At 55.7% G+C, this 22,028-nt stretch overlaps 6 protein-coding genes across 6 annotated transcripts; 2 read left to right on the forward strand and 4 right to left on the reverse strand.

Annotated features, from left to right (window-relative positions):
* Positions 1-1,494: 1,494 nt before the first annotated feature.
* On the reverse strand, positions 1,495-4,397 carry DICSQDRAFT_103732 (uncharacterized protein). The gene is made up of 5 exons (XM_007364427.1): positions 3,380-4,397; positions 3,127-3,323; positions 2,981-3,078; positions 1,860-2,931; positions 1,495-1,793 (listed from the first exon to the last, which is right to left on the reverse strand). Exons 1-4 carry the CDS (start codon positions 4,376-4,378, stop codon positions 1,862-1,864), a joined length of 2,364 nt encoding a protein of 787 aa, XP_007364489.1. The 5' UTR covers positions 4,379-4,397; the 3' UTR covers positions 1,495-1,793; positions 1,860-1,861.
* Positions 4,398-4,452: 55 nt separating this feature from the next.
* Positions 4,453-6,697, reverse strand: DICSQDRAFT_154320 (malate dehydrogenase). Its single transcript, XM_007364428.1, has 5 exons — positions 6,401-6,697; positions 6,259-6,342; positions 6,193-6,198; positions 5,556-6,128; positions 4,453-5,497 (listed from the first exon to the last, which is right to left on the reverse strand). Exons 1-5 carry the CDS (start codon positions 6,626-6,628, stop codon positions 5,369-5,371), a joined length of 1,020 nt encoding a protein of 339 aa, XP_007364490.1. The 5' UTR covers positions 6,629-6,697; the 3' UTR covers positions 4,453-5,368.
* A 130-nt stretch (positions 6,698-6,827) lies between these two features.
* On the forward strand, positions 6,828-8,325 carry DICSQDRAFT_168816 (cyclin-like protein; the record flags this gene model as incomplete). The annotated part of the gene is made up of 4 exons (XM_007364429.1): positions 6,828-6,859; positions 6,914-7,023; positions 7,090-7,296; positions 7,352-8,325. The coding sequence occupies 4 exons, from the start codon at positions 6,828-6,830 to the stop codon at positions 8,323-8,325; spliced, it is 1,323 nt and encodes a 440-aa protein (XP_007364491.1).
* Positions 8,326-9,212: 887 nt separating this feature from the next.
* DICSQDRAFT_56641 (glycosyltransferase family 39 protein) lies at positions 9,213-11,806 on the reverse strand (the record flags this gene model as incomplete). Its single annotated transcript, XM_007364430.1, has 7 exons — positions 9,213-9,538; positions 9,592-9,739; positions 9,797-9,954; positions 10,002-10,496; positions 10,560-11,257; positions 11,310-11,462; positions 11,532-11,806. 7 exons carry the CDS (start codon positions 11,804-11,806, stop codon positions 9,213-9,215), a joined length of 2,253 nt encoding a protein of 750 aa, XP_007364492.1.
* A 266-nt stretch (positions 11,807-12,072) lies between these two features.
* On the forward strand, positions 12,073-14,242 carry DICSQDRAFT_135394 (uncharacterized protein). The gene is made up of 10 exons (XM_007364431.1): positions 12,073-12,133; positions 12,183-12,580; positions 12,646-12,772; positions 12,824-12,899; positions 12,948-13,025; positions 13,078-13,166; positions 13,218-13,475; positions 13,533-13,893; positions 13,950-14,061; positions 14,117-14,242. Exons 1-10 carry the CDS (start codon positions 12,113-12,115, stop codon positions 14,163-14,165), a joined length of 1,569 nt encoding a protein of 522 aa, XP_007364493.1. The 5' UTR covers positions 12,073-12,112; the 3' UTR covers positions 14,166-14,242.
* Positions 14,243-15,832: 1,590 nt separating this feature from the next.
* On the reverse strand, positions 15,833-17,783 carry DICSQDRAFT_168819 (uncharacterized protein; the record flags this gene model as incomplete). The annotated part of the gene is made up of 3 exons (XM_007364432.1): positions 15,833-16,429; positions 16,478-16,976; positions 17,005-17,783. The coding sequence occupies 3 exons, from the start codon at positions 17,781-17,783 to the stop codon at positions 15,833-15,835; spliced, it is 1,875 nt and encodes a 624-aa protein (XP_007364494.1).
* Between the last annotated feature and the right edge of the window lie 4,245 nt (positions 17,784-22,028).

Genomic DNA, 22,028 nt, shown 5'->3' on the forward strand with positions numbered 1-22,028 from the left:
TTGACGGGATAGAGACCCAAGATCGAATACTACGGGTACCAGCAGCCAGAGGAAGTGAGAACTCGACAGGAGGCCGTAGCTGGCGTGCTTGCGATGAGCCCACGTCCGACGAAAGCAGGTACAAGGAGGAGAAGCAGTCCTGATGCCTGTACTTGCACCAACTCAGAGCTACAGCCGCCCATCACGGCGCTTGCGTATCCAGGCGTTGTCTTCCATTTCTCCGCCTATACATAAATACTTCTTCTGCAGACATTCCTGCAGACCACATAAGTCTCACTTCGACCAGAACTCCGAGTCTGCGCAGATTTCAACGGATATAACTAGCGAATCAATCATGCATGCATCGACAGTGGTACGCTTGGATATCCTCAGGCGAGTTGCGTTCAATGTCGGGCATGAGTCGTACAACTCAAAGTTCGCGTATGCAGTTTCGATTCTCCCAACTGCTGTTCGGCCTGTCCGGGATTTAGCCTCAGGTTTGGGCTTCGAAACGACAACTTAGGTCAGTGAGAAATACAAGATTGAAACCCACGCAGTCGCAGTGCTGCACAAGACTTTGAGCGTGTCTCCACATGCAGACCCACCACCGTCTTGTCGTCCAGCTGCAGAATCAATGCATCGCAGACAGTCTGAGCTCGTGAGGCCATTTCATGACATCTCCCCGAGCCGGCCTGTAGAACCATCTCCGCTACTTACCAGGTTATTTGTCCCACTACAGAGCACGTTATTTTCATTTCATCGTGGCTCCCAGGGGTACATTGCCGCGGAACCCTAACAACGCACTTATGAGTGCGGGAAGTTACGCTTGGACCAGGTGTGGACAGCAGAGCATGTGCCAACGAGCAAGAGGCTAGTGTCATCTTCCTCACATTCTCCCCTGAGACAACCAGTCTTCCAGAAACCATATCAGCCACTCAAAGATGCATCTCCCATTACCCGTCACACTTCAGCATATGAAGGCGTGGATAGTGAGTCGCCTGCTGATGGCCAGAGTGGTTGCGGCACTGGATCAGCCGTCTCATAATTCCGTCCAGACCGTCCACAGCCTCGTCCGAGCCTTTCTCAGCCTATGGTTGTATAACTGGCCATTCGCGTTACCCGGCGGGGTGGTCTTAGGCAATTACAACCCAATGAACCTGGGGCTAATCACCCGAATATGCTCTTGGTTTGGCCACACCCGGGACTGTACGCATGGAACGGGGTATACCAGGTACCGGTCCGCTACCCAGGAGGAAGAGGAAGAGTATTGGAAGGCTTCAAAGAGGCTCGGTCAAGCATTCCAATCTTGGGATGGATGCGAGGCGGCAAAAAACATACCGGTGGTGAGGTACTTCACCCCGAAACTCTTGCCCATATACCGGGAGAAGGAGGAGGATGACCCGGAGGCGACGGAGGTTTACCTGCATCCTAAGGCATACTGTAAGTGGCATCGTATGGTATTTCCTGGACCTGTGAGTACGGAGCGATTTTGCGTCGAGGGAGGTATACTGATGAATCGCGGAGAAGATGCACCCTACAATTCGGGAGGCCCCAGAGCAGATCAAGTACTACAGCAGTCGTGACCGCAGAGAGATCCACCGTATTTCGCGTCTTCTTCCGGACAGCAGGGCGTTCAGACGGGAATTGCGAGATAAGGCATACGCCAAAATGTGGAAGAATTGGCTCGATACCAAAGGCCCTGATGTAGCCGTCGTCTTCGAGTAGGTGTTTGGCGTTCTCGGTCTCTGCCGCTGGTACTGCATAATATCTACGATTGTGCGCATCGTCTAGTGGTTTACTTTTCGCACAAGCACCTAATAATATGATTGGCATTCCAGTCTTTGTGAGAGGATCTTCCGTACGGGACAACGTTCACTCACGTTCACATCTGAGCTCTCCTCATCAGATTCCTCCGCACACGACGTCGCTCCCCGCCCGCGCCCTCACCCTTGCCCCAGCGAAGATAGGGCACCTTTTCTCGATCATACCCGGCAATGTCGCCTCCATCGTCGAGAGTGCGATAGTCTAGCAGTCCCCATACAGGAAGTTGCAGCTCGCCCATAACAAGTACTCGTGCTGAACCGAGGAGATGAGGAGGGACGGGTGTAAGGAGATGGATGCGAGAGGATGGAGAAGGCGAGATCGCTCGAACAAGGGCGAGGCCCAAGCACTTCGATGTGTGGGGCGAAGGCGGCAGGACACCTTGTTCATAGAAAGGAGAGGGCCGCGCGTCGTCTTCAGCATCAATGCGGGCGTCGCTGTCCAATGTCCCTGGCTGACAGCTGACCAGTCCAACAACGGAGCACCTGAGGGCCCGGTGCACCTCGGACGGAGTAACGTCTTCTGTCCCGGCGCCAGTGAGGAAGAGCTGGTCGAAAGCCACACGGGGGTCTAGTTCGTAAGGTGGCTGAGCACATAGAGGGAGAGTCGAGCTCCACGATGCGGCAACCGGAGAGGTAAGAAGTGATGTAGAGGGAGAGTTGGGGAGTACGGCGTGGAAGTAGGACAGGATAGAGAGATTTCGCTGGTCTGCAGCGGTGTAGTGGGTCAAGGTCGACGGGCGCTGGACGGGTTCCACGGACTGAACGTGCGGTCCGCCGAGCTCGCTAGGGCTCAGCAGGGTGTCTACGCGTCCTGTAGTGTCCCACTCCTCACCAACTGATGCATCGAAAGAGAAAATGTGGGAAGGTTCCACAATTTCTTGGACTTTGCGTGCGAGATCTGCACCAAGGCCTTTCGTCCATCCCATTGTGTTGACGACTAGCGGGATGGAAGAATTGAAGCGACCATCGTCGGAGCCGAGCTCCTCAGCAGCGGCGCTCTGTATCTCGAGGTTAAAAAGCTGTACTAGAGCGTGTATGGATTCGAGATAATGCGAAGGCGTCGCTCGTGGTGAAGTCGCACCGATATAATGGGCCGCATACGGGATGCTGGGATGAGAGAAGGGTGGGCCTGAAAAGAGGATAAGGCGATTGCTAAGCGCATAGCTCTGAATACTCACCGAAGACGGGTTGCTCGACTACATTCAAGCTCACCATGCCTCCCGGTGTGAATTCGGATTGACCAAGATCGCACTCCAGGTAGGCAACACGTTGGAATCTGCTGAATGTTTAATATGACACCCTTATAGTCGTAATAATGGCTAACCTGGAAAGCAGCCGATTGAGTATGAGCCTTGCAAACGTACTCTTCCCGGTGTTCTTCGCGCCCTTGATGATGTACACCATCTTCTTCTCAGCAGTAGCATCGGTCCCCTGGTCGGATGTCGGAAGGATGGCTTTGACTGCAGCATCCCATGACGGAGGGATGTCCAACGGAACAACATCAGATGTTTGTTGTGTAAGCTGTACACATGGACAGTTGAGAGGGCATGATGAGTAAAATTCATTCGACAACGTACATAATACACCGTATCAAGTCCTAAGTCAAACGTCACCCGTCCACGATGCCATCGTGATGGAGCAAAGAACCCGTCAAAGGTTCTGCATATTCTCCCCAATCCCTCGATACCTGTATGCAATTCCTGTAAGATAATCGCGGCATCGTAGTCCTTTGAAGCGGCGGCAACACGGTTGGGCAGCGTTGATAGAAAAGCAGGGTCCGAAGAGGAACCTTTGTGGGGGCGACATTGGATGATGGGGATCGGGGAAGAGCGAGGAGCGAAGACTGGATATGAGGTTGTTGAAGCGTTCAAGGAGACTCCGCCGAGGTCGACTGTGCCTCGTAAAACAGTGATGGAATAGGTCCCAAGCAAAGCCACGGTGTCCCCTGCGGAGAGCAGAAGGGCAGTACGCTTGTTGGCCGACAGATCCGAGGGGCTAAGGCGGAAGACATTGTGATCAAGGACAGGTCGAAACGTCGATAGCAAAGCAGGGGCAACAGGCACAGACTCGTCTGGAGGTGGATCGATAGCATCGAGTATGAGAACCTCGTCCGCATCCTCTACCTCTTCGTCTGAAGAGTCTTGTAGGGGGACACTCGAAGACCATGCACGTTTGCGACTAGCGGGACGAGGATTGAGACAAGAAGGGGGGATACGGGAGGCCTCGCCTTCCGAGGGCGTGTCCTGGGATGCGACCGATGTTTCGCTGTCACTATCGTTGACTACTATGATGTCTTCCTGGTTTTCGAACGCGTCCGGCTGGACGAAGTACCTCGCAGAAGGCTCAGGGGAGGATCTACGATTTTGACCCTTTCGTTTCTTGGTTGCATTTCCTGCTGGTGCGCTGGGCTTCCGCTTCGAAGGAGGCTTTTGATGAGAGGAGGGCTTCTTCCTGAAATCGGACGGAGGTTGGGAGGTTGGCCCGGGAGGGAGTGGTGGCACTGCGGCCGTCTGTGGAGGCGTTTGTGCCTGATTTTGAGCAAGACGGGCTTTACGTGCTGCTACAGCGCTGAGCATCTGCCACGAGCTGTTGTAAGGCTGTAAGCATACGGCGGCCAGAGGAGGAAAGATGAGAAGAGAGAGGGCAGATTCAGGAGCGAGGGCGCCGTGGGAAGGTGCCCGCCCGTACAGCAGACGCAGAGAAGCGCTCACGAATTTTTGGAGGCCATGGTCCCTGCAGGCTCAGGCTGCCGCCGAGAGTGCTCAGCCTCTGTTCCCTCTCATCACCACAGCTATCTACGAATCTACATGGCATCCTCTAGCCCACCGCAATCCTCGGTTTTCTTCGCTCGCGGCGTGATCGCACGCCTCGCATACTGGCCTGCCCTTCGCATCGCCGTCGATCAAGGCTGGGGTGGCCCCGAATCTGCCGAGAAGCGCACCTGGCTCGCCTCCGTGCTCGTCGATGACTTCGAGGAGCAAATTCCCAAACCAGATCTCGACTACGTCGAGGATCGCCTATTGCAAGTCATGGCTGATGAATTCGACACCAACTTGGAGGACGGGAGCGCGGAGGCAGTCGCGAAGGATGTCATAAGGCTTTGGGAGGAGGTCTCGGTGGGCAAGACTGAGTTGCTGAAGGAATTTGAGGAAAGGGCGGACAAGCTGAAGGAGAAGAAAGTGGATGTGGAGGAAGCGGCTGGGGACAACAGCGACTGGGAGGATATGAGCGACGAAGAGGATGAGGAAGATGAAGTACCGCAGCTGTCAGAGAGGCCACGGCCGCCCAAAGAAGAACCCGAAGTCGACGAAGACGGCTTCACCACGGTCAAGGGCAAGGGCAAGAATCACAGGTAACATACTCATCCCCTCGACGTACGTGAATAGATTTTCTTCGTTCGGCACGAGCTCTGAAGAGCAAGTGTAGGGACACGGTACAAAACGTGCATCTCGTCTCGGTAGTTAACCCGGAAGTGCCGCGAACATTATATTCTAGTGGTACAACAACGCTTTTGGCACGGTGTCGCACGGCAGTAGAAAGACTATAGGCTGGTACCACTAAATGGTCTAAGACTGTGAGACGAACTTCTTGCCCTTCTCGATGTTCTTCTTGAGCTCGGGCAAGCTGGCAGCGAGCAACTCCTCCTCCTCGGCGGAAATCTGACCCAGAGGGAGGATCTTCTCGACACCATTGGGCTGGGAAAGACAGAGTGTCAAGGAGACTTAATGGGGTACGACAATAAGCGGGACTTACACCAAGTTCGACGTTCGAAGAGAAGAAGTCAATGCCCTGGTCAGCGAAGAGAGGGCTCTTGACGAAGGTGGGGGTGACAACACCCTTCTCGCCGTTGATTGCACGGAGAAGATCGCCAGTGAAGCGCGCACCGGCGTACGCCATGGAAAGCGTCGCGGAGCCAGCACCCTCCTTGGCCTGGACAACCTCGTCACCACCAAACTGAATGCGGTGGACGAGCTTCTTGTACGCCTCTCCAGTAACGCCCTTGCCGTGCGGGGTCTGGGAAAGGAGGGGGACGATGGTCGTACCAGAGTGACCGCCGACAACAGTAACGGGGACCTCCTTAGGGTCGGCACCAACAATACCGGCGAGGAAGCGCTGGGCACGGACGACGTCGAGAGTGGTGACGCCGAAGACGTGAGCAGGGTCGTAGACACCAGCCTTCTCGAGGACGGCGGAGACGATGGGGACGGTGGAGTTGACGGGGTTAGAGATGACGAGGATGTGGGCCTTGGGGGAGACGCGGGCAATGGCAGCAGCCAGGTCACGGACGATGGACGCATTGGTGTTGAAAAGGTCGTCACGGGTCATCTAGGTTGTGCCGAGTCTCGGGGTTAGAGCGAAAGGAGGAAGAAGGGTCGAGAGCAGTGCTTACACCGGGCTAGACGGACGACGGAAGTCAGCTATCGAAACCTTGATCAGCGTTGGGAAGTATGCGCACCTTACGAGGAACGCCAGCGGGGATGACGACGACGTCAGTGCCCTCAAGGGCTTGGTCGAGCTTGTCGGCGGGGTAACCGTGGACCTTGATTGGGGCGAGACGAGGTTACACGTAGCGCGAACTGGGAGGATATGACGCGTACCTCGCTCTTGCTGTCTATGTGAGAGACATCGGCGGCAACACCAGGAGCGCCACGGATATCGTAGAGAGAAAGCTCGGTGACGAGAGGGTTGAGCTTGAGGAGGAGGGACAAGGGCTGGCCGATTCCTCCACCGGCGCCAAGGACAGCGACCTTTGACTGGCGGGCGGCCGAGGAGGAGAACTGGCGGGACTGGGCGGAGAGAGAGCGGGTAGCGGCACGGAAGAACATGGCGGACGTTGCTGTCGTCGTCGTCGTCGTCGAAAGGGAGGGGAACGTCGAGGGAGGGGGAAAAGGTGTGGGGAAAGAGGCGAGACGCTGCGTTTTGAGAGACGATTGCCGGCTTCGGAGCGGCTCGGGTCGCTGTCGCGTGCGCTGCGTGCGACGGCTCGGACGCAGTGTGCGACGTCCCCGAATCCTGTCGCCCCCAATGGCCACCAACTTCTGGTCCAGCTCCCACTAGTATGTCTTCTCTCCAATCACCCTTTGGCTCTCGCTCAGCACTCGCTGCGGCAGCAAACGATGGATCGTCGACAGGGCCACCCTCCACCAGGCCCGCTACTACGACCTCCAGTATGCAGACAGCCCGGAGCATCTCGGCTTCCTCAACATATTCTTCGCCAACCGTGAGTTTTGTTCGGAATGCCCTCGGCATTGCGTTGTCCTGATTGACCCCACTCTCCGTCTCCCAGTCATATCCAAGCTCGGCAAGAAGCTGCAACTCAGACAGAGGGTTATCGCCACTGCGACCGTCTTCTTCCGTCGATTCTACGTGAAGAACTCCTACTGTGAGACCGACCCCTTCATTGTCATCGCCGCCTGCTGCTATGTTGCTGCCAAGGCAGAAGAGGCTCCCGTGGCCATCAGGAGTGTCGTCACTGAGGCTCGCACACTCTTCGGTAACGCCTCTCACTTCTCAAGCCATTTTGCAACTCTAACGTCAGAGGAATACAGGAGACGAATACGGCATAAAGACTTTCCCCTCGGATAACTCCAAGTTGGCCGAAATGGAGTTCTACCTCGTCGACGAACTCGAGTGTGATCTCACCGTCTTCCATCCCTACCGCACGCTCGTGACGCTATGCGGAAAGGAGGGAGGTGTCTCCCTCCCTCAAGCAGAGGCAGGTGAAGCCGACGCGGATGATTCCGACGGCCCTCGATACTGGGGGACGGGAGAAGGCAAATTAGAACTACAGGAAGGTGCGCTGCAAATGGCATGGTATGGTCTTCCCTACTGTCCTTCCCCGCAGGCGCAAGATGCTCAGGCTCCTGTCAGGTTCATCATCAACGATACATACCGCTCTGAACTCTGCCTCCTGTATCCTCCGCATCTCATCGCTATCGCCGCTATCTATTTGACCCTCGTCTTCCATGCGCCGACTCGCGCCTCTATCCAGCAACCCGCTTCATCAGCCCCTTCACACTCTGGCTCATCCCACCATAGTCATTCTGGTTCTCCCACACGTCGCTCTTCTCGCTCTACGACCCACAGCCAGAAGAAACAACAGCAGCCACAAGACGTCATAGGTTTCATGGCTGGACTCAACGTCAGCATGACTCTTGTCGCCACCATCGCGCAGGAGATCATCTCGTTGTATGCGCTCTGGGATCGGTACAGCGAAGATGTCCATGCGGATTCGGCAAGGTCGTCGTTCCTGCACAAGTCGGGCAGCGCCAGTGGCGGAACGCGAAGGGGCGGGGTCAAGGCTGGGAGAAGTGCTAGCGTTGTCAGCAGCGGGACAATCACTAGTGGGAATACCCCGTCTACACAGGACGACAGCGCGCAGAACGAGATCGTCACTCCGATGTCATTAGTACAGCTCCTTCTGCGAATGAGGGAGCAGCGTATGACAGACTTGGCACATCCACCCAGTGGTAGACCAGTTGCGGTGAATAAGATGCTAGAACGGACACAGGCAGCCGGTTGAGCACCAATAGCGAATGATCGCCGCTGTGCTGCATACGCAGCTTCGGTAATCCTTATCTTGAGGGAGTGTATTTCTAGCGATGGCACCCGCATCGCACTAGGGAAAATTATGTACCGTACATACTACGACAAGGTCCTTCGAGGGCATGTACAATCTTTACCAATATATACTACGACAGACAATGGATGCATGGAAGAAAACATACGAGGTACAAGAAAGCGATGCGCGACATTTCGTTTTATGCGTCTGAGAAGAGTCCCGCACGCACGCGGTCCGCCTCAGCCTCTTCCTCCACTTTTGGACCTTCGGGATGGTCGTGATGGGAAGTAGCCGCCTCTTCAGCCGCCGTGGTTGCAGTGTCTGCGAGTGACGTGCTTTCTGACGACGTGCTCTCCGGCTGCGAGCTTTCGACTATTTCCGACGTCGCCTCTTCGGCGACCTTCGGCGCTTCTGTGACCGACTCCGCGCTCTGTGAACTGACCACTATTTCCTGATCGTCGACATCCCCGTCCATTTTACGTGGCGTCTGTCCCTCCTGGCTCTTCAAGTCGTTGTGCGGATGTCCGCCAAAGACATCGTGGCCGGGCTCCGCTTGGCCGAAAGTGGCCTTGGTCGTGTCAGCCTCAGCGGGAGGCTGCTCGGCGAGCTTGACTGGCTCGCCAATGGGAACCACTCCTGGAACACCTTGGTGCACGGGCTGGTTGACAACTGCGGGGGACGAAGCTCGCGGAGTTGGAGCAATCCCCTTGTAATCCGAATACTGGGTGTGATTAGTGAATAAAGATCATCGGTGTACAGCAGTGTCAACCACTCACATTGTCCAAGAAGTCGTTGCTGGTGCGGTGCCGATACATTAGCTCGGACACATTCCTTGTCAGATATTATTCTTACCAAGAGAAATCCCAAGTCTTCAGCCACTTCGCCTTATAGCACTTGCTCTTCGTCCAAGGGAGTCCATACGCCAGAGGACTGAAATATGTGTAGTTCCAGATGGCGACGACGAGAAGCACGGCAGCGATCTGCAGTCGGGCGCGCGGGCGCAGCGCGAAAGTGACGAGATCGAAAACGGAGCAAGAGAGTAGGATGGCGAAGTACAGCGCCGGGAAGTAGTGGTGTAGGAACAGTTGACGACGCATGATGTAGAAAGGCAGGTAGTGCAAAGCCCAGCCGACGAACAAGAAGCCACAGATTGCGTCGTACTTCGCCACTCTCGCTAATGAGGGTGTCAACACGTTTGACGGATCATGGCCGGTAAACGGAACTTACTGTTCTCGAAGTCCCTGAACCCGCGCTTCGCACGGAGAATGAGGAAGCCGCGGACAGCGGCGTAGGCGAACACAGCAGCGGTGCTGAGATACCAGATCAAAGGGTTGCCCAAAAGGTAGATTTGGCGGTGATCCTTGACCCAGAAGTTCTATACGCGTGACGTTAGCTACCAATGAGACTGAAAATTCACGGGCTGAGCACTAACGATACCGCGGCGTAGACGGGGCCATGCGTCGGGACGAGAATCATACATGTGACGGTCCGTAAGGCCGGCATTAGTGGTCCACATGACTTGTTGCAGCTCCAAGAACTTTGAGAAGAAGCCAGGCAGCTTGTAATTGACCTTGGGCGCATCCTCCGGCACTTGAACGTTAGCAGCATCATTGCAAGCCCGTTGGTTGGAGACTTACGTTTAGGGTGGTAGTTGGTCTCGACGTACCACAACGAGTTGGCCAAGACTGCTTGCTTGTTGCAGGTCACCTCCTGCTGCTCGAAACCCCACTCGGGAAGCTTGACTTTGTGAGAGAACAGATAGCAACCAGTCATGACATGCTTCAGCCGGAACTGGGTCCTGAGGGTCCTGAGACGCTTGCCCGACTCCTTGTCCCGTTTATCGCCCTTGTAGATCTCAACGATCCAATCGTCATTCGTGTCGCCCGCATATCCGGGGATACCATACCCAGAAACCTCCTGCTGGAAGTCGACGTCGGAGACGGGCGGGCGTACATCGTGCGAGTGCAGAGACTTCTCAGTCTGGATGTGCCGAATTTTGACACGAGTACCAGAGGTGATATAAGAGATATCGTGATCCATCCAATTCGTGTACGGGTCGCCGTCAGCAGTCGCGTTCACGATGCGCCAGTCATTGTTATTGTCGCGGTGCGGATAGAGAGTAACCTGTTGCTCTGAGACGGGCTTACGTTAGGCCTATAGACACTTGAACGATGAGTATGTTTCTGCAAACTTACGCTTGCTGCCCCCGGGGTAGAGGTGCGGGTGCGAGTGGAGGTAGCCACCTTGAGTGTTGACATGGCGGAGGGTGATTTGCGAGCCAACAGCGACATCAGCGAATGTGTCTGCCATACCGCGCCCATTGAGTGTGTGCTGGAACTCAGAGCTCATGAAACCGTCTCCTTCGCCATGGTTGCTCAGAATGAGGAAGTGAATGCCGAACGTGGACATGTAGAAGATGATTGGAATCAGGATAAGGCAAATTGCGCGAGCCACAAAGTGTCTGATGAACAGCTTGGGTGTGACGCGAAGATCACCGAGAAGATCCCAAAGCTGTTTGAGAGTGCCTAGACCGACCGTGGCGATAGTGAAGAGGCCGACCCACTTGCAGCTAACGACTGCGCCGAGGGAAAGGCCCGTCATGGACAGCCAGATCCACCAGGACTCCGTGAAAGGCTCATAGTGATCCTCGTTACAGAAGGCAGTCCAAGCGAACGTGGTGAGGGCAGTGAAGAAGATGAGAGGAGAGTCGAGGAGGATGTGACGGGACTGGGTGATCATGCCATTCTCGAAGGTGATGAAGAGGGAGGCGAGGAGGGCGGTGGTGACACGACAGTCGAGTGCACGGATGGTGAGATAGGCAAGGGGGACAGTCCCGACGCCCATCAAGGCGGGGACCATGCGCATTGCGACGTACGGCACATTCTCGTACACTCTGCCAATGACGTCAACAAACGTCCTCAGAACGCTACGAAAGACGGACGTACTTGGCGATGTCCTTGAAGTCAAAGTTACCGTCGTAGCCAAACAGCCAACCAGCAAGGGTGATGAGAAGCTTGGCCAGGGGCGGGTGCACGTCGACAAAGTAAGACGACTTGATATACCGCGAGGCGAACTTGCCGAAGTGCACTTCATCGAAGCTAGAATGAGCAGCCGCGGTGAGATTCGGAGGGGGGTCTTGGCTTTCATGATTGATATAAAACACATACACGACACTGTTTGGTTGAGAGATGCGGAAGAGTCTGACTGCGGACGCGACTATCAAGATGACGGCGAGGAGTTTCCACTCTCCGGGGGAGAGGTTGAGCCCGCCGACGGCATGGGACTTGCGTCCGGGGCGAAGGCCTCTGGAAGCAGCCTCGCGACGCTCATCTGCGTCAAGATGGTCATGACGAGGATGAGGGAACCTCTGGGACGTCTGGACTGGCAGTGTATGGCGGCCGGGAGGAGATGCCTGCCGGCGTGCTCGTACGTTGCCAGACATTGTCTAGGCAGCTGGAGAGAACAGCCAAATAGGCACAACCAGGATTAAAAGAATCAAAGGAAGGAAGGAATGCCACGAAGAGCAGTCGGTCGTCGTCGTCGTCGTCGTCGTCGGTGTGAAGGGAGGGTTTGAACTGCAGCACTTGCTGCGCTCGTCGACGTGGGCAGGACAGCACCGCTCATAGCACGTCACGTGGACGAGAAGCCGCAATATTTGGAGCGTCTATGATCTTGGACTGAGAAGTCCGCATTCTGTCTCTCCCCTCCTCTTCCACTCTTTTCTTTGTCTCCATCTATCTGTATTGCCATGAACATCTTTGGTGCAGAGGTATGTCCCATTTCTATCTCTTGCTGTCCATCACTCACCCGTTCTGTAGGCAACTGAGGAGAAGGCCGAGAACGCGCGTCTTGCCTCCTTCGTCGGCGCACTCGCCCTCGGAGATCTCGTCAAATCCACACTTGGCCCCAAGGGCATGAACAAGATCCTCCAGTCAGCATCATCCGGAGAGATCAATGTCACCAACGATGGCGCAACAATCCTCAAGTCCATTCAACTCGACAATGCCGCCGCCAAGATTCTCGTCAACATCTCAAAGGTCCAGGACGATGAAGTCGGCGACGGTACAACTAGCGTTTGCGTCCTGGCTGCAGAGCTCCTCAGGGAGGCCGAGAAGCTCATCGCCCAGAAGATCCACCCACAAACCATCATCGAGGGTTTCCGTATAGCCAGCGCTGCGTCTCTTCGAGCACTCGAGAAGGCTGCCCAGGACAACAGGTATGTGTCGGCCGTTCATCTTCAGCAGTGCTCAAGTAGACAGACGTCTTCTCGATGCACTTCAGCACCGATCCCGCTCGCTTCAGGCAAGATCTTGTTAACATTGCCCGGACTACCCTCTCCTCAAAAGTCCTCTCCCAGGACAAGGATTACTTCGCCAACCTCGCTGTAGATGCCGTGCTTCGACTCAAGGTCAGCGTCTTGTCACCATCGCTGATGATCTTTCCATTGACATACGTGCAGGGTTCGACAAACCTGGAGCATATCCAGGTCATCAAAAAGGCTGGGGGCAAGCTCACGGACTCGTATCTAGATGAAGGTGCGTATCTTGCCACAGGGCACTTTCGTTTTCTGAGGTCAAAGGTAGGTTTCATCCTTGACAAGACCATCGGGACCAATTGCCCGAAGCGACTTGAAAATGCCAAGATCCTCATTGCGAACACCTGTAAGCCGTAACCTTGTGTACTCTGTCCCAATCCCTCATCCATTCGTTCAAGCCATGGATACCGACAAGATTAAGGTCTTTGGTGCTCGGATCAAGGTTGATAGTACTGGCAAACTTGCCGAGCTTGAGCGTGCCGAGAAGGTTCGCTACGCTAGGTCCCGATGTGATCCTCATTCTCACGTTTCACTGCAGGAGAAGATGAAGTCTAAGGTGGATGCGATTGCTGCTCACGGGATCAACTGCTTCGTCAATCGTCAACTTATCTACAACTACCCCGAGTCACTTCTTGCCGAAAAGGGTATCCTCACGATTGAGCATGCAGATTTCGAGGGCGTGGAGCGCCTTGCGCTTGTCACTGGCGGTGAGATCGCTAGCACGTTTGACCATCCCGAGCTCGTCAAGCTCGGACGATGTGAGCTGATCGAGGAGGTCATGATTGGCGAAGATAAGGTATTCCTCTTGCCTTCTGCCTCGTCTTGCCGTCGCTGATGCGCCTTCGTGGACTAGTTGATCAAGTTCTCCGGCGTCGCGGCGGGTGAAGCGTGCACCGTCGTCCTGCGGGGTTCAACGAATCAGATGATTGACGAGGCAGAACGCTCGCTCCACGATGCTCTTTCGGTCTTGTCGCAAACTGTCAAGGAGACACGTATTGTGCTTGGCGGAGGCTGCTCGGAGATGCTCATGAGCTGTGCCGTCGACGAGGAGGCGCGGAAAATCCAGGGCAAGAAGGCGATTGCTGCAGAGGCATTCGGCAGGGCGCTCAGGATGATCCCGACTATCTTGGCGGACAACGCAGGTTATGACTCCTCGGACTTGGTCGCGAAACTTCGAGCGGCGCACTACGAAGGCAAAAGCGACGCAGGGCTCGGTAAGTCCATTCATTCCGTAGGTGTCGAAGCGTGAAGGGCTCAACGACGTGCATAGACATGAACGAGGGCTCGATTGGATCAATGGTGAAGTTGGGGGTCACGGAGAGCTACAAGCTCAAGAGGCAGGTCGTCATCAGCGCCAGTGAAGCGGCTGAGATGATTCTCCGGTGAGCTGCTTTCTGCGCCTCGGATCTGGCACTTAGTAATCACTTACTTTTGCAGAGTGGATGACATCTTGAGAGCCACGCCACGGAAGCGAGAAGCGGTATAGAAATATAATGTATCCATGAAATATTCCTGTACAGTTTACATTGCCAGCATCAATGATTTTGGTCACTTGCGGTCAAGTTAAGTAGAGAATGTGACGCCTCGCAGTCACTGAGCGCCCCGTACTTCGTGTTGACCAAGAAGTTGGGTACTGGTTGATCACGATGGTGTATCTTCGTGGGTGAACACTATGGCGCCCGGGACTGTGCAAAACCCACAGGGGAAAACCGAGGAAATAGTGCGGTCCGGCCAAGGAAATGGAGCAGAAAACCCTGGTCGAACACCGGTTTATGGACGAGCAAAAAGCGCGTCAAGATGACGGCTTTCCACGGTCAATCTGGCGTGGTCTCAGACAGGAGAAAAACCTTGCTTAGACAGCGGGTTAGAAGGGCGGGATTTACATCTGTAAAACATGGGAATTTGCACGGTTTCCGGGTGCCGGATCCTTCGAACACGCAATCAATTCGTCTTACAATGAATATGTGTATCGCCACACCTTTGTTATTAAATTTGTGCTGAGCACGAATTATCTGTCAACAATAACAAAGTCATGCCTGCGGGTAGCGTGGGTTTGTCCGTTGCTCCTGTCCGTCCTGTATCATTGCTAGACATCAAACTACTGGAGAATTATGGGGAACAAGATATATTTCACTGCAAGAAGGCAGCACAGCAGCAATGCTAAGCCATGCACTAATATCACATCCCTACTAGTGACTGTGATGTTGAACCTGGGGGGCAAAAGCCTCTCCCACGGGTGGCAACGACAGCGGATAGCCTGCAACTCACCTAGAAGGGTTGTTGGTTATAAGAGGCTTGTTAGAGCGATGAGAGGAGATGTTCGAGTGAACTGAACTGTCACGACGGGCATTGGCCAATGTCCCGGACCCAAACTGGGACAGAGAAATGGCCTGGGAATGGATGCCTGTCACAGGTTATGTCCCAAAGCCTAGCTCCTGTTACGCTGAAGTACTAACACAAGTCTATCCAGACTTATCATGCGGACTTATCCAAGTATGCGGTGTAGCACACGGGGGGAGAGAGTATCGCACAAGTCCCTAGATTGAGGGATATAGGGATACAAGAGGTAACGAAGAGGAGAACAGAAGTGGGGAGCCTCTACCGACTACGGGCCTCCTTATATACTATGGGGTACTGACCGTATTAGGAAGGGAAAGGTAACCGACCAAAGTGGGGAGGTATGAGGAGACTGTAAAGGAACACGTCTGGTCGAGGCTGGGCCCAGTATAGTACACGACCTAGGTCAGGGTCCTGTGATATAACCAAAAGGGGATAGAGGTGGGACAGGGTCCTGAGTCCAGGTCAGGGTCGGGTAATGTAACCAAAAAGGGAAGGGGGTGCGACAACGGTCTGGGTCTGGGTCAGGGTAAAGTAATGTAACCGAAAAGGGAAAGGGTCAGGGTCGGACTCAGGGTCCGGTCATATAGACGAAAGGGGAAATATTAAGGGAGAGGGCCGGGACTAGGAACGCAGTCGTCAGGGGGCGGAATGGGGGGTGGTAGTGTACAGGCGGACGACAGGGGAACGGGAGGGTAAATGTAGGTCGCCAGGAACAGGAAGGGGGGTGGAATGTACATGAGGACAACGAGAAGGAGTAGTCCAATAGAAAAAGATAGGGGGTGGGGCGTACCAACGGTAACATTACCCCCGTTTCTAAGCACGATTGTCCCGATCATTCAACTCCAAGTCTGGCTCCGTGAGCGGTGACGAGGGCGCTGGTGGGTACCAGAGGCCGATGTTCAAGCCAGGATCAATGGGGTTGAAGTAGCCCCCAGAGAGGAAGGTGATGGAGCAGGACGGCGACGGTGCGATGGTTGGGGAGGCAGCGGGGGGCGATGGGTAAGCGGGGGCAGGGCGCATGGCACGGAAAGGGGTGGGGATGGCGTCAGTGGGGAGGTCGTGGACGACAGCGGGCGGGGATACGGGGGAGGGGCTGCGCGAACGGAGGACCTCCTCAACGGGTGCGGCGGGTGTGGCAGGGGTGGGTGGAGGGGAGTCACCGTAATTGGAGACATCAAGGATCTCGTCGTCGTAGAAGTTCCCCCACACGCTGTGATGGAGGTCGTTCCCCGACATGTTGTCGCAGAGGCGTACAGCATGTCCGTTCTGGTACTGGCGGACCGAGACGGGGATGTTGCGGACGTCGTACGCGTCAACGAGGTTGTCGGCCGCTTCTCTCCATACATCGTGGTCGGTGACGCGGGTGGTGGGGTCGCGTGCCTGGATCATTGCCCGAAGGAATCCCAGGTACTAAGTCTCCGTGAACCGTTCACTGGAGTGAAGGTTGTCGGCCAAGACACCGATGAGGTAGGCGTTGTCGACACCAGGCATGTGCTCCCACCGCTCATCCCAGGCGTAGCTCCGGAGTTGGACCTCGAGGAGAGCAGTCCCGTTGAGGTGGTCTGAGATACGCCACTCCCAAGGGTGTCCGCCGACGTGACGGGGTTCTTCCGGCCCGATTTGCCAGCCGTCCAGGAGTCGCTCGTCGTAGAGGAGGGCCCCTCCGTATGCTGGGTAGCCGAGGAGGGGCATCCGATAGTGGATGGTGGTGGGGCCCGGGGCAGGAGCGGGGTATGGGGGGGTGCGAGGGGTACGTTGGCGGAGCAGGGGAGTTGGAGGGGCAGGGGGCGCGGACAGGGCGTCAGGGTCGGTGGTGTCGGTGAGGTCGCCTCCACTGATGGTGCCTAGGACCGTTCGGACAGCCGAGGCCGGCCACTCCAGGGGCGACGTGGGGTCGATGACCATGACGAATGGGGGTTCTTCTTCATCGACGGGGCTTGGGGAGCGGGGGGTGGGGCTGGGAGAGCGGGGAGAGGGGCGCGTACCGGTCGGAGGGGGCGCGCCGGAGCGTAGGCGAGCAGGCATCGGGCGGAGGTGCTGCGGTGTTGGGGAGGGGGAGTCGCGGGATGGAGGGGAGCGGCGTGGAGGTTGTATAGGGGGGGGACCACTCCATGTCGGCCTCGTTCATGGGGACGTTCCCCCAGTTAGTGTTGCTCCAGTCGACGTTGGTGTCGCCCCATCCGGAGACGTCGGCCGGGTTTCCCCATTCCGGGGCGGGCAGAGGCGGCGTGGGGGGAATAGGTGAGGCGGCGTGGCTGTCGTTGTTGGCGATGACGCGCTCCAGCCAGGTCCGCTCGCGTTCGCGGTCAACCTGCTCTATGTGATTGACGAGGTCAGCGATGAGGAAAAGATGATGGGGGGCGCAAACAATATTTAAGGCGTGGTCGGACATGGCGATTGTCGTGGCCCGCAACTGGGAGACAGTGTCGTAGGCCCGTCGTTGGCCAGATGGGTCAGTGAGCTCGCCGACGTCCCAGTCAAGGGTCTGGAGATGGGTGAGGGTGACGACCGACTCGCCGTAGATGGCCCAGGCATGAAAGGCGGGTGGGACGTCCCGGAATCGCCATTCCAGGATGTTGCGCAACTCCGGGTTGGGTTGGAGGAGGAGCCACCCAACGTATTGGCGTTGGGAGGTCTGACTGTATCCAGTGTTTTCGTTGCCGGGCAGGTGGAGGAAGGAGAGGTGGAAGTCGTGGTCGAGAAACCACTGGGGGGTGGGGACGTCTTCGGGGGCAGTGCGGTAGGTAGAGGCGAGTTGGGGCATGGTGTGGATTGGTGGGAGAGCGGAGTGGGTTGGGGTCGTTCCCTAGAGTCGCTGTTGCTTCTTGTACTTGGTGAGGAGCTTCGGCGCATTAGTCATCTCCTTCCCGGAAACCCACGAGTTTTCGCTGCTAGGCCAGCCCTTCCAAGGGACGAAGTATTGATAGCCTTTCCCACGTTTCCAATGGGCTAAGATTGTCACGAACCACCCTCACGGCGCTACGTTTCCTTTTCGATTCGGACCATTGCCTCGTACGTTTCCTTATTGTTCACTACTCGCTATGGTTTCCCTTTGTCCACACACGGACAATAGCTCCCTTTGTCCCCACGTCCACTATTGTCCTACACCCCTTGTACTCCGTACCCATGGCGACGCTATTGTTCTCTAGCGCCCATTGTTCGTTCCCTGTATATAGCTGGATCCCTTGCTACCTAGAGACTCTAGTTTTGACCTCTTGTCTCCAGGTAAGCCATCGTGTATTTCGCTCTGTAGATACTTCACTCAATACACAACTTGTCTCCAGTCCTACCTATTGAGCTCCGCTCCAGTCTCACTGTGATCAGAGCTCGTCGGCGCTCCTGCCTGCCTCACTCGTCTCCACTTACTCGCTCGACAGTCAGTCGTAACAAAGATGGCCTCGACTTCCCACTCTTCTTCGCCCTCTACGGTTTCCGGAGGCGGTCTGGGGTAGTCTGGACTGTGTTCCTTGGTGACTCGATAAGGCTTGAGTAGATTCACATGGAAGACATCATGGATCTTCCAGGCCTTAGGGAGTTTCAGCCAAACTGTGACTGGACCAGTGATCTCGTGGATCTCGAAGGGTCCTTCCCTTTTCGGGGCTAACTTTCGGTGGGGATAGGGGAGTCTGAGATTGGTTGATTCGAGGAGGACCCTGTCGCCTTTCTTGAACGTGACCGGCTTGGTTACAGCCCTTCGGGCCATAATCTCTGCTGCTCGATTGTGCGCGGCTTCCGCGTTGGCTCTGTCTTCGAGGAGTTGCTGGATTCGTTCTTCTGCACTTGGGTGCGTGGATGGAGAGAGGGAGTTGGGGAATACGTCGGGGTTGTAGCCCATGATGAGTTCGAACGGAGACTTGCCCGTAACGGAGTGCTTGCGTTGATTGTGGCAGAACTCGAAGGCGGGGAGTTCGTCCGACCAGCTGTCCGGGTTGTTGAGGCAGTAGATGCGCAGAGCCAAGTCGATCCCCTGGTTGACTCGTTCTGTCTGTCCGTCCGTCTGGGGGTGATACACTGTGGATCGAGAAGTCTTGACTCCTACGAGTCGTTGCAGTTCTTGGAAAACCCCGGATGCGAACTGGGGTCCTCAATCGGATATGATCCTCTGAGGGGCTCCAAACCGTTTGTAGACATCCCGGAACAGTAGTTCGGCTGCTTCCAAGGTGGTGACATCGATGGTGCAGGGGGTGATGACTGCACCCTTGGTGGTGTCGTGATCTACTACCACTTGAATGGCATTGAATCTGTTGGACGTTGGAAGGCCCGTGATGTGATCCATGGTGATGACTGAAAATGGCCGCGTGTTCCCTGCGTGGAGAATAGGCATGGCAGGAGCTTTCACGGGGTGGGCGTTAACCTTGGATCCTTGACAGATGGCGCATCCCTGCACGAATTTGCGGATGAAGTTTTCCATTCCGCCTCAACTGTACTGGCGGGAGACGAGTTCGATGTTCTGGTCTTGTCCAGGGTGGCCCATTACTGCCGGGTCGTGATGTATCCGGATGATGTCGCGTCGTAGGTTTTCATTCGGAGGTATGTAGATCTTGCCCTGGTACTTGGCAACTCCATCGTCCAGCTTCCAGTCTGCAGGTTTGCTATACGGAGGTGGCCTGACAAGGGTTAGACGTCCATGACGGCTAGTCTGTACCACCTTGGTGTCTTTCCGGGTGGCGTCCTTGATTCGTAGCAGTAGATCATCAGTGACAGCTCAAATAAATACCCCGTCATCTAGGACGACAACGTCCTCGTTGTCATGCTTCCCATCCGCATGGTCGGGGCGGTGGGACAGGGTGTCGGCTTGGGTCAAGGTCTTCCCGGCGTGGTGGTGGATTTCGAAGTGAAACTGGCCGAGGAATGCACTCCATCGGGCCTGGCGTCGGGTCAGCTTCTGCGCAGACCGCCAGTAGGTGAGGTTCTTGTGGTCAGAAATGACCTGGATAACGTGGGGGGATCCTTCGAGATAGCGTTGCCAGGTCTCGAACGCGCGAACAACTGCTAGGAGCTCCTTGTCGTAGATCTGATAGTTGCGTTCCGCAGGCGAGAGGGCGTGGGATAGGTACACTACCGGCATCCAGTCTTGGTTGCTGTTCCGTTGGCGGAGGACGGCCCCAGTGGCAAACATGGAGGCGTCGCATTCGATCTGGAAGGCCCCGGACGGGTCGGCCATGCAAAGGATGGGCTTCTGCTGGAACAGGTTGCGAAGCGTGTCAAATGCAACCTGACATTTGGGCGTCCATTGAAAGGGTAGGTCTTTGCGGGTGAGTTGTGTGAGTGGTCGAGCGATCTTGCTGTAGTCACGGATGAAGCGTCGGTAGAAGTTGCAGAATCCGAGGAAGCTCTGGACTTATTTGACGGTGGTGGGTACAGGCCAGGTGCGGATGCCGTCGAGCTTGACCGGGTCCATGCCAAGCGATCCTTCACAAATGATGGTGCCCAGGAACTCAACTTCACTAGCGTCGAACACGCACTTCTCGCGCTTGAGGAACAGGTCCATTTCGATGAGACGCTGAACGACCCGTTGCGTTCGACGATGGTGGACATCCTCCGTCTTGGAGAATATCAGAATGTCGTCCATGTAGATGACGATCCATCCCTCAGCGATCATGTCCTTGAAGCCGTCGTTCATCATCGCTTGGAAAGTTGCCGGGGCGTTGCATAACCCAAAGAACATTACCGTTGGCTCGTAGAGCCCAAGGGGGGTCTTGAAGGCAGCCTTCCACTGATCACCGTCTTTGATGCGGACATTGTTGTACCCAGCACGGACGTCCAACTTCGTGAAGTACTTGGCCCCTTGCAACTTGTCGATGAGATCGTTGATCAGGGGAAGGGGGTAGACATTCTTGATCGTGCCAGAATTGAGGTAGCGGTAGTCCTGGATGGGTCGCATGGAACCGTCCTTCTTGTCCACAAAGAAGAATAGGAATGCCATCAGTGAGGTGGATGGGCAGATATACCCCTTGGCTAGGTTCTCATTGATGAACTTCCGAAGTTCCTGCATCTTGAGAGGGGACAGGGGGTACAACTTGCAGTCCCGGGGTTTAAAGTCGGGTCGCAGGTCGATGGGGTGATCCCAGGCCCAGGGCTTGGGCATTCATTCAGCCGCCTTCTTTTCGAACACCTGGTGATAGGTTTTGAGGTAGTCTGGGATGGCCACGGGAGCCTTGACGTTAGCTGCCTTCGACCCTGCGTTGACGGCCAGTTGGGTTGATACGGTGGTGCAAGCGATGGCGGTGTCTCCGATGATGAGTCATCGAATAATGGTAGAAGGGTTCCATTCGGGATGGATGTCTCCGTGAAGGAAAGCGGTAAGGTGTCGATGGGGAGTCCCTGAGGGGCGCTGGTGGTATTCCCAAAGTCGCTGTTCCGCCCGCAGGTATTCGGCGTCAAACCGGACCTTGCCCTGTACCCAGTTGATATGGGGGTTATACTGGATTAGCCATGGCATTCCGGGAATGATGTCATCCCGACCGCAGTCTGCGACGTAGAGTTCGGTGGGGATCTCGTGGCTATTGACTCGACAGTGGCCGACGAATTTCTGGGTGACTGGTCCGGCCGTGTTGGCGGTGCCATCGACATTGGTGAAACGAAGGGGGGAGGTTAGGGTGATGAGAGGGAGTTTGTGCTTCTTGGCAAAATTCTGGTTAAGGAGAGAAGCACTTGCTCCGCAATTGATGAACGCATGAGCTCCGTGTTACGACTGACTGTCGAGCGAGTAAGTGGAGACGAGCGAGGCAGGCAGGAGCGCCGACGAGCTCTGATCGCAGTGAGACTGGAGCGGAGCTCAACAGGCAGGACTGGAGACAAGTTGTGTATTGAGCGAGGTATCTACAGAGCGAAATACACGATGGCTTACCTGGAGACAAGAGGTCGAAACTAGAGTCTCCAGGTAGCAAGGGATCCAGCTATATACAGGGAACGAACAATGGGCGCTAGAGAACAATAGCGTCGCCATGGGTACGGAGTACAAGGGGTGTAGGACAATAGCGGACGTGGGGACAAAGGGAGCTATTGT

This window comes from Dichomitus squalens (genome assembly GCF_000275845.1).
Source record: "Dichomitus squalens LYAD-421 SS1 unplaced genomic scaffold DICSQscaffold_8, whole genome shotgun sequence".
Lineage (NCBI taxonomy): Eukaryota > Fungi > Basidiomycota > Agaricomycetes > Polyporales > Polyporaceae > Dichomitus > Dichomitus squalens.

Bases quoted from the DNA above. Each gene is read 5' to 3' on its own strand.
- DICSQDRAFT_154320 (XM_007364428.1), bottom strand. From the start codon at position 6,628: ATGTTCTTCCGTGCCGCTACCCGCTCTCTCTCCGCCCAGTCCCGCCAG. The intron at 6,343-6,400 runs GTACGCGTCATA...GCCCCAATCAAG, and splicing joins ACATAGACAGCAAGAGCGAG to GTCCACGGTTACCCCGCCGA. The intron at 5,498-5,555 runs GTAAGTCCCGCT...TGTCTTTCCCAG, and splicing joins CTTCGAACGTCGAACTTGGT to CCCAATGGTGTCGAGAAGAT.
- DICSQDRAFT_135394 (XM_007364431.1), top strand. From the start codon at position 12,113: ATGAACATCTTTGGTGCAGAG. The intron at 13,476-13,532 runs GTATTCCTCTTG...TTCGTGGACTAG, and splicing joins TCATGATTGGCGAAGATAAG to TTGATCAAGTTCTCCGGCGT. The intron at 13,894-13,949 runs GTAAGTCCATTC...CGACGTGCATAG, and splicing joins CAAAAGCGACGCAGGGCTCG to ACATGAACGAGGGCTCGATT.
- DICSQDRAFT_103732 (XM_007364427.1), bottom strand. From the start codon at position 4,378: ATGCTCAGCGCTGTAGCAGCACGTAAAGCCCGTCTTGCTCAAAATCAG. The intron at 3,324-3,379 runs GTACGTTGTCGA...CCATGTGTACAG, and splicing joins GACTTGATACGGTGTATTAT to CTTACACAACAAACATCTGA. The intron at 3,079-3,126 runs GTTAGCCATTAT...AACATTCAGCAG, and splicing joins CTCAATCGGCTGCTTTCCAG to ATTCCAACGTGTTGCCTACC.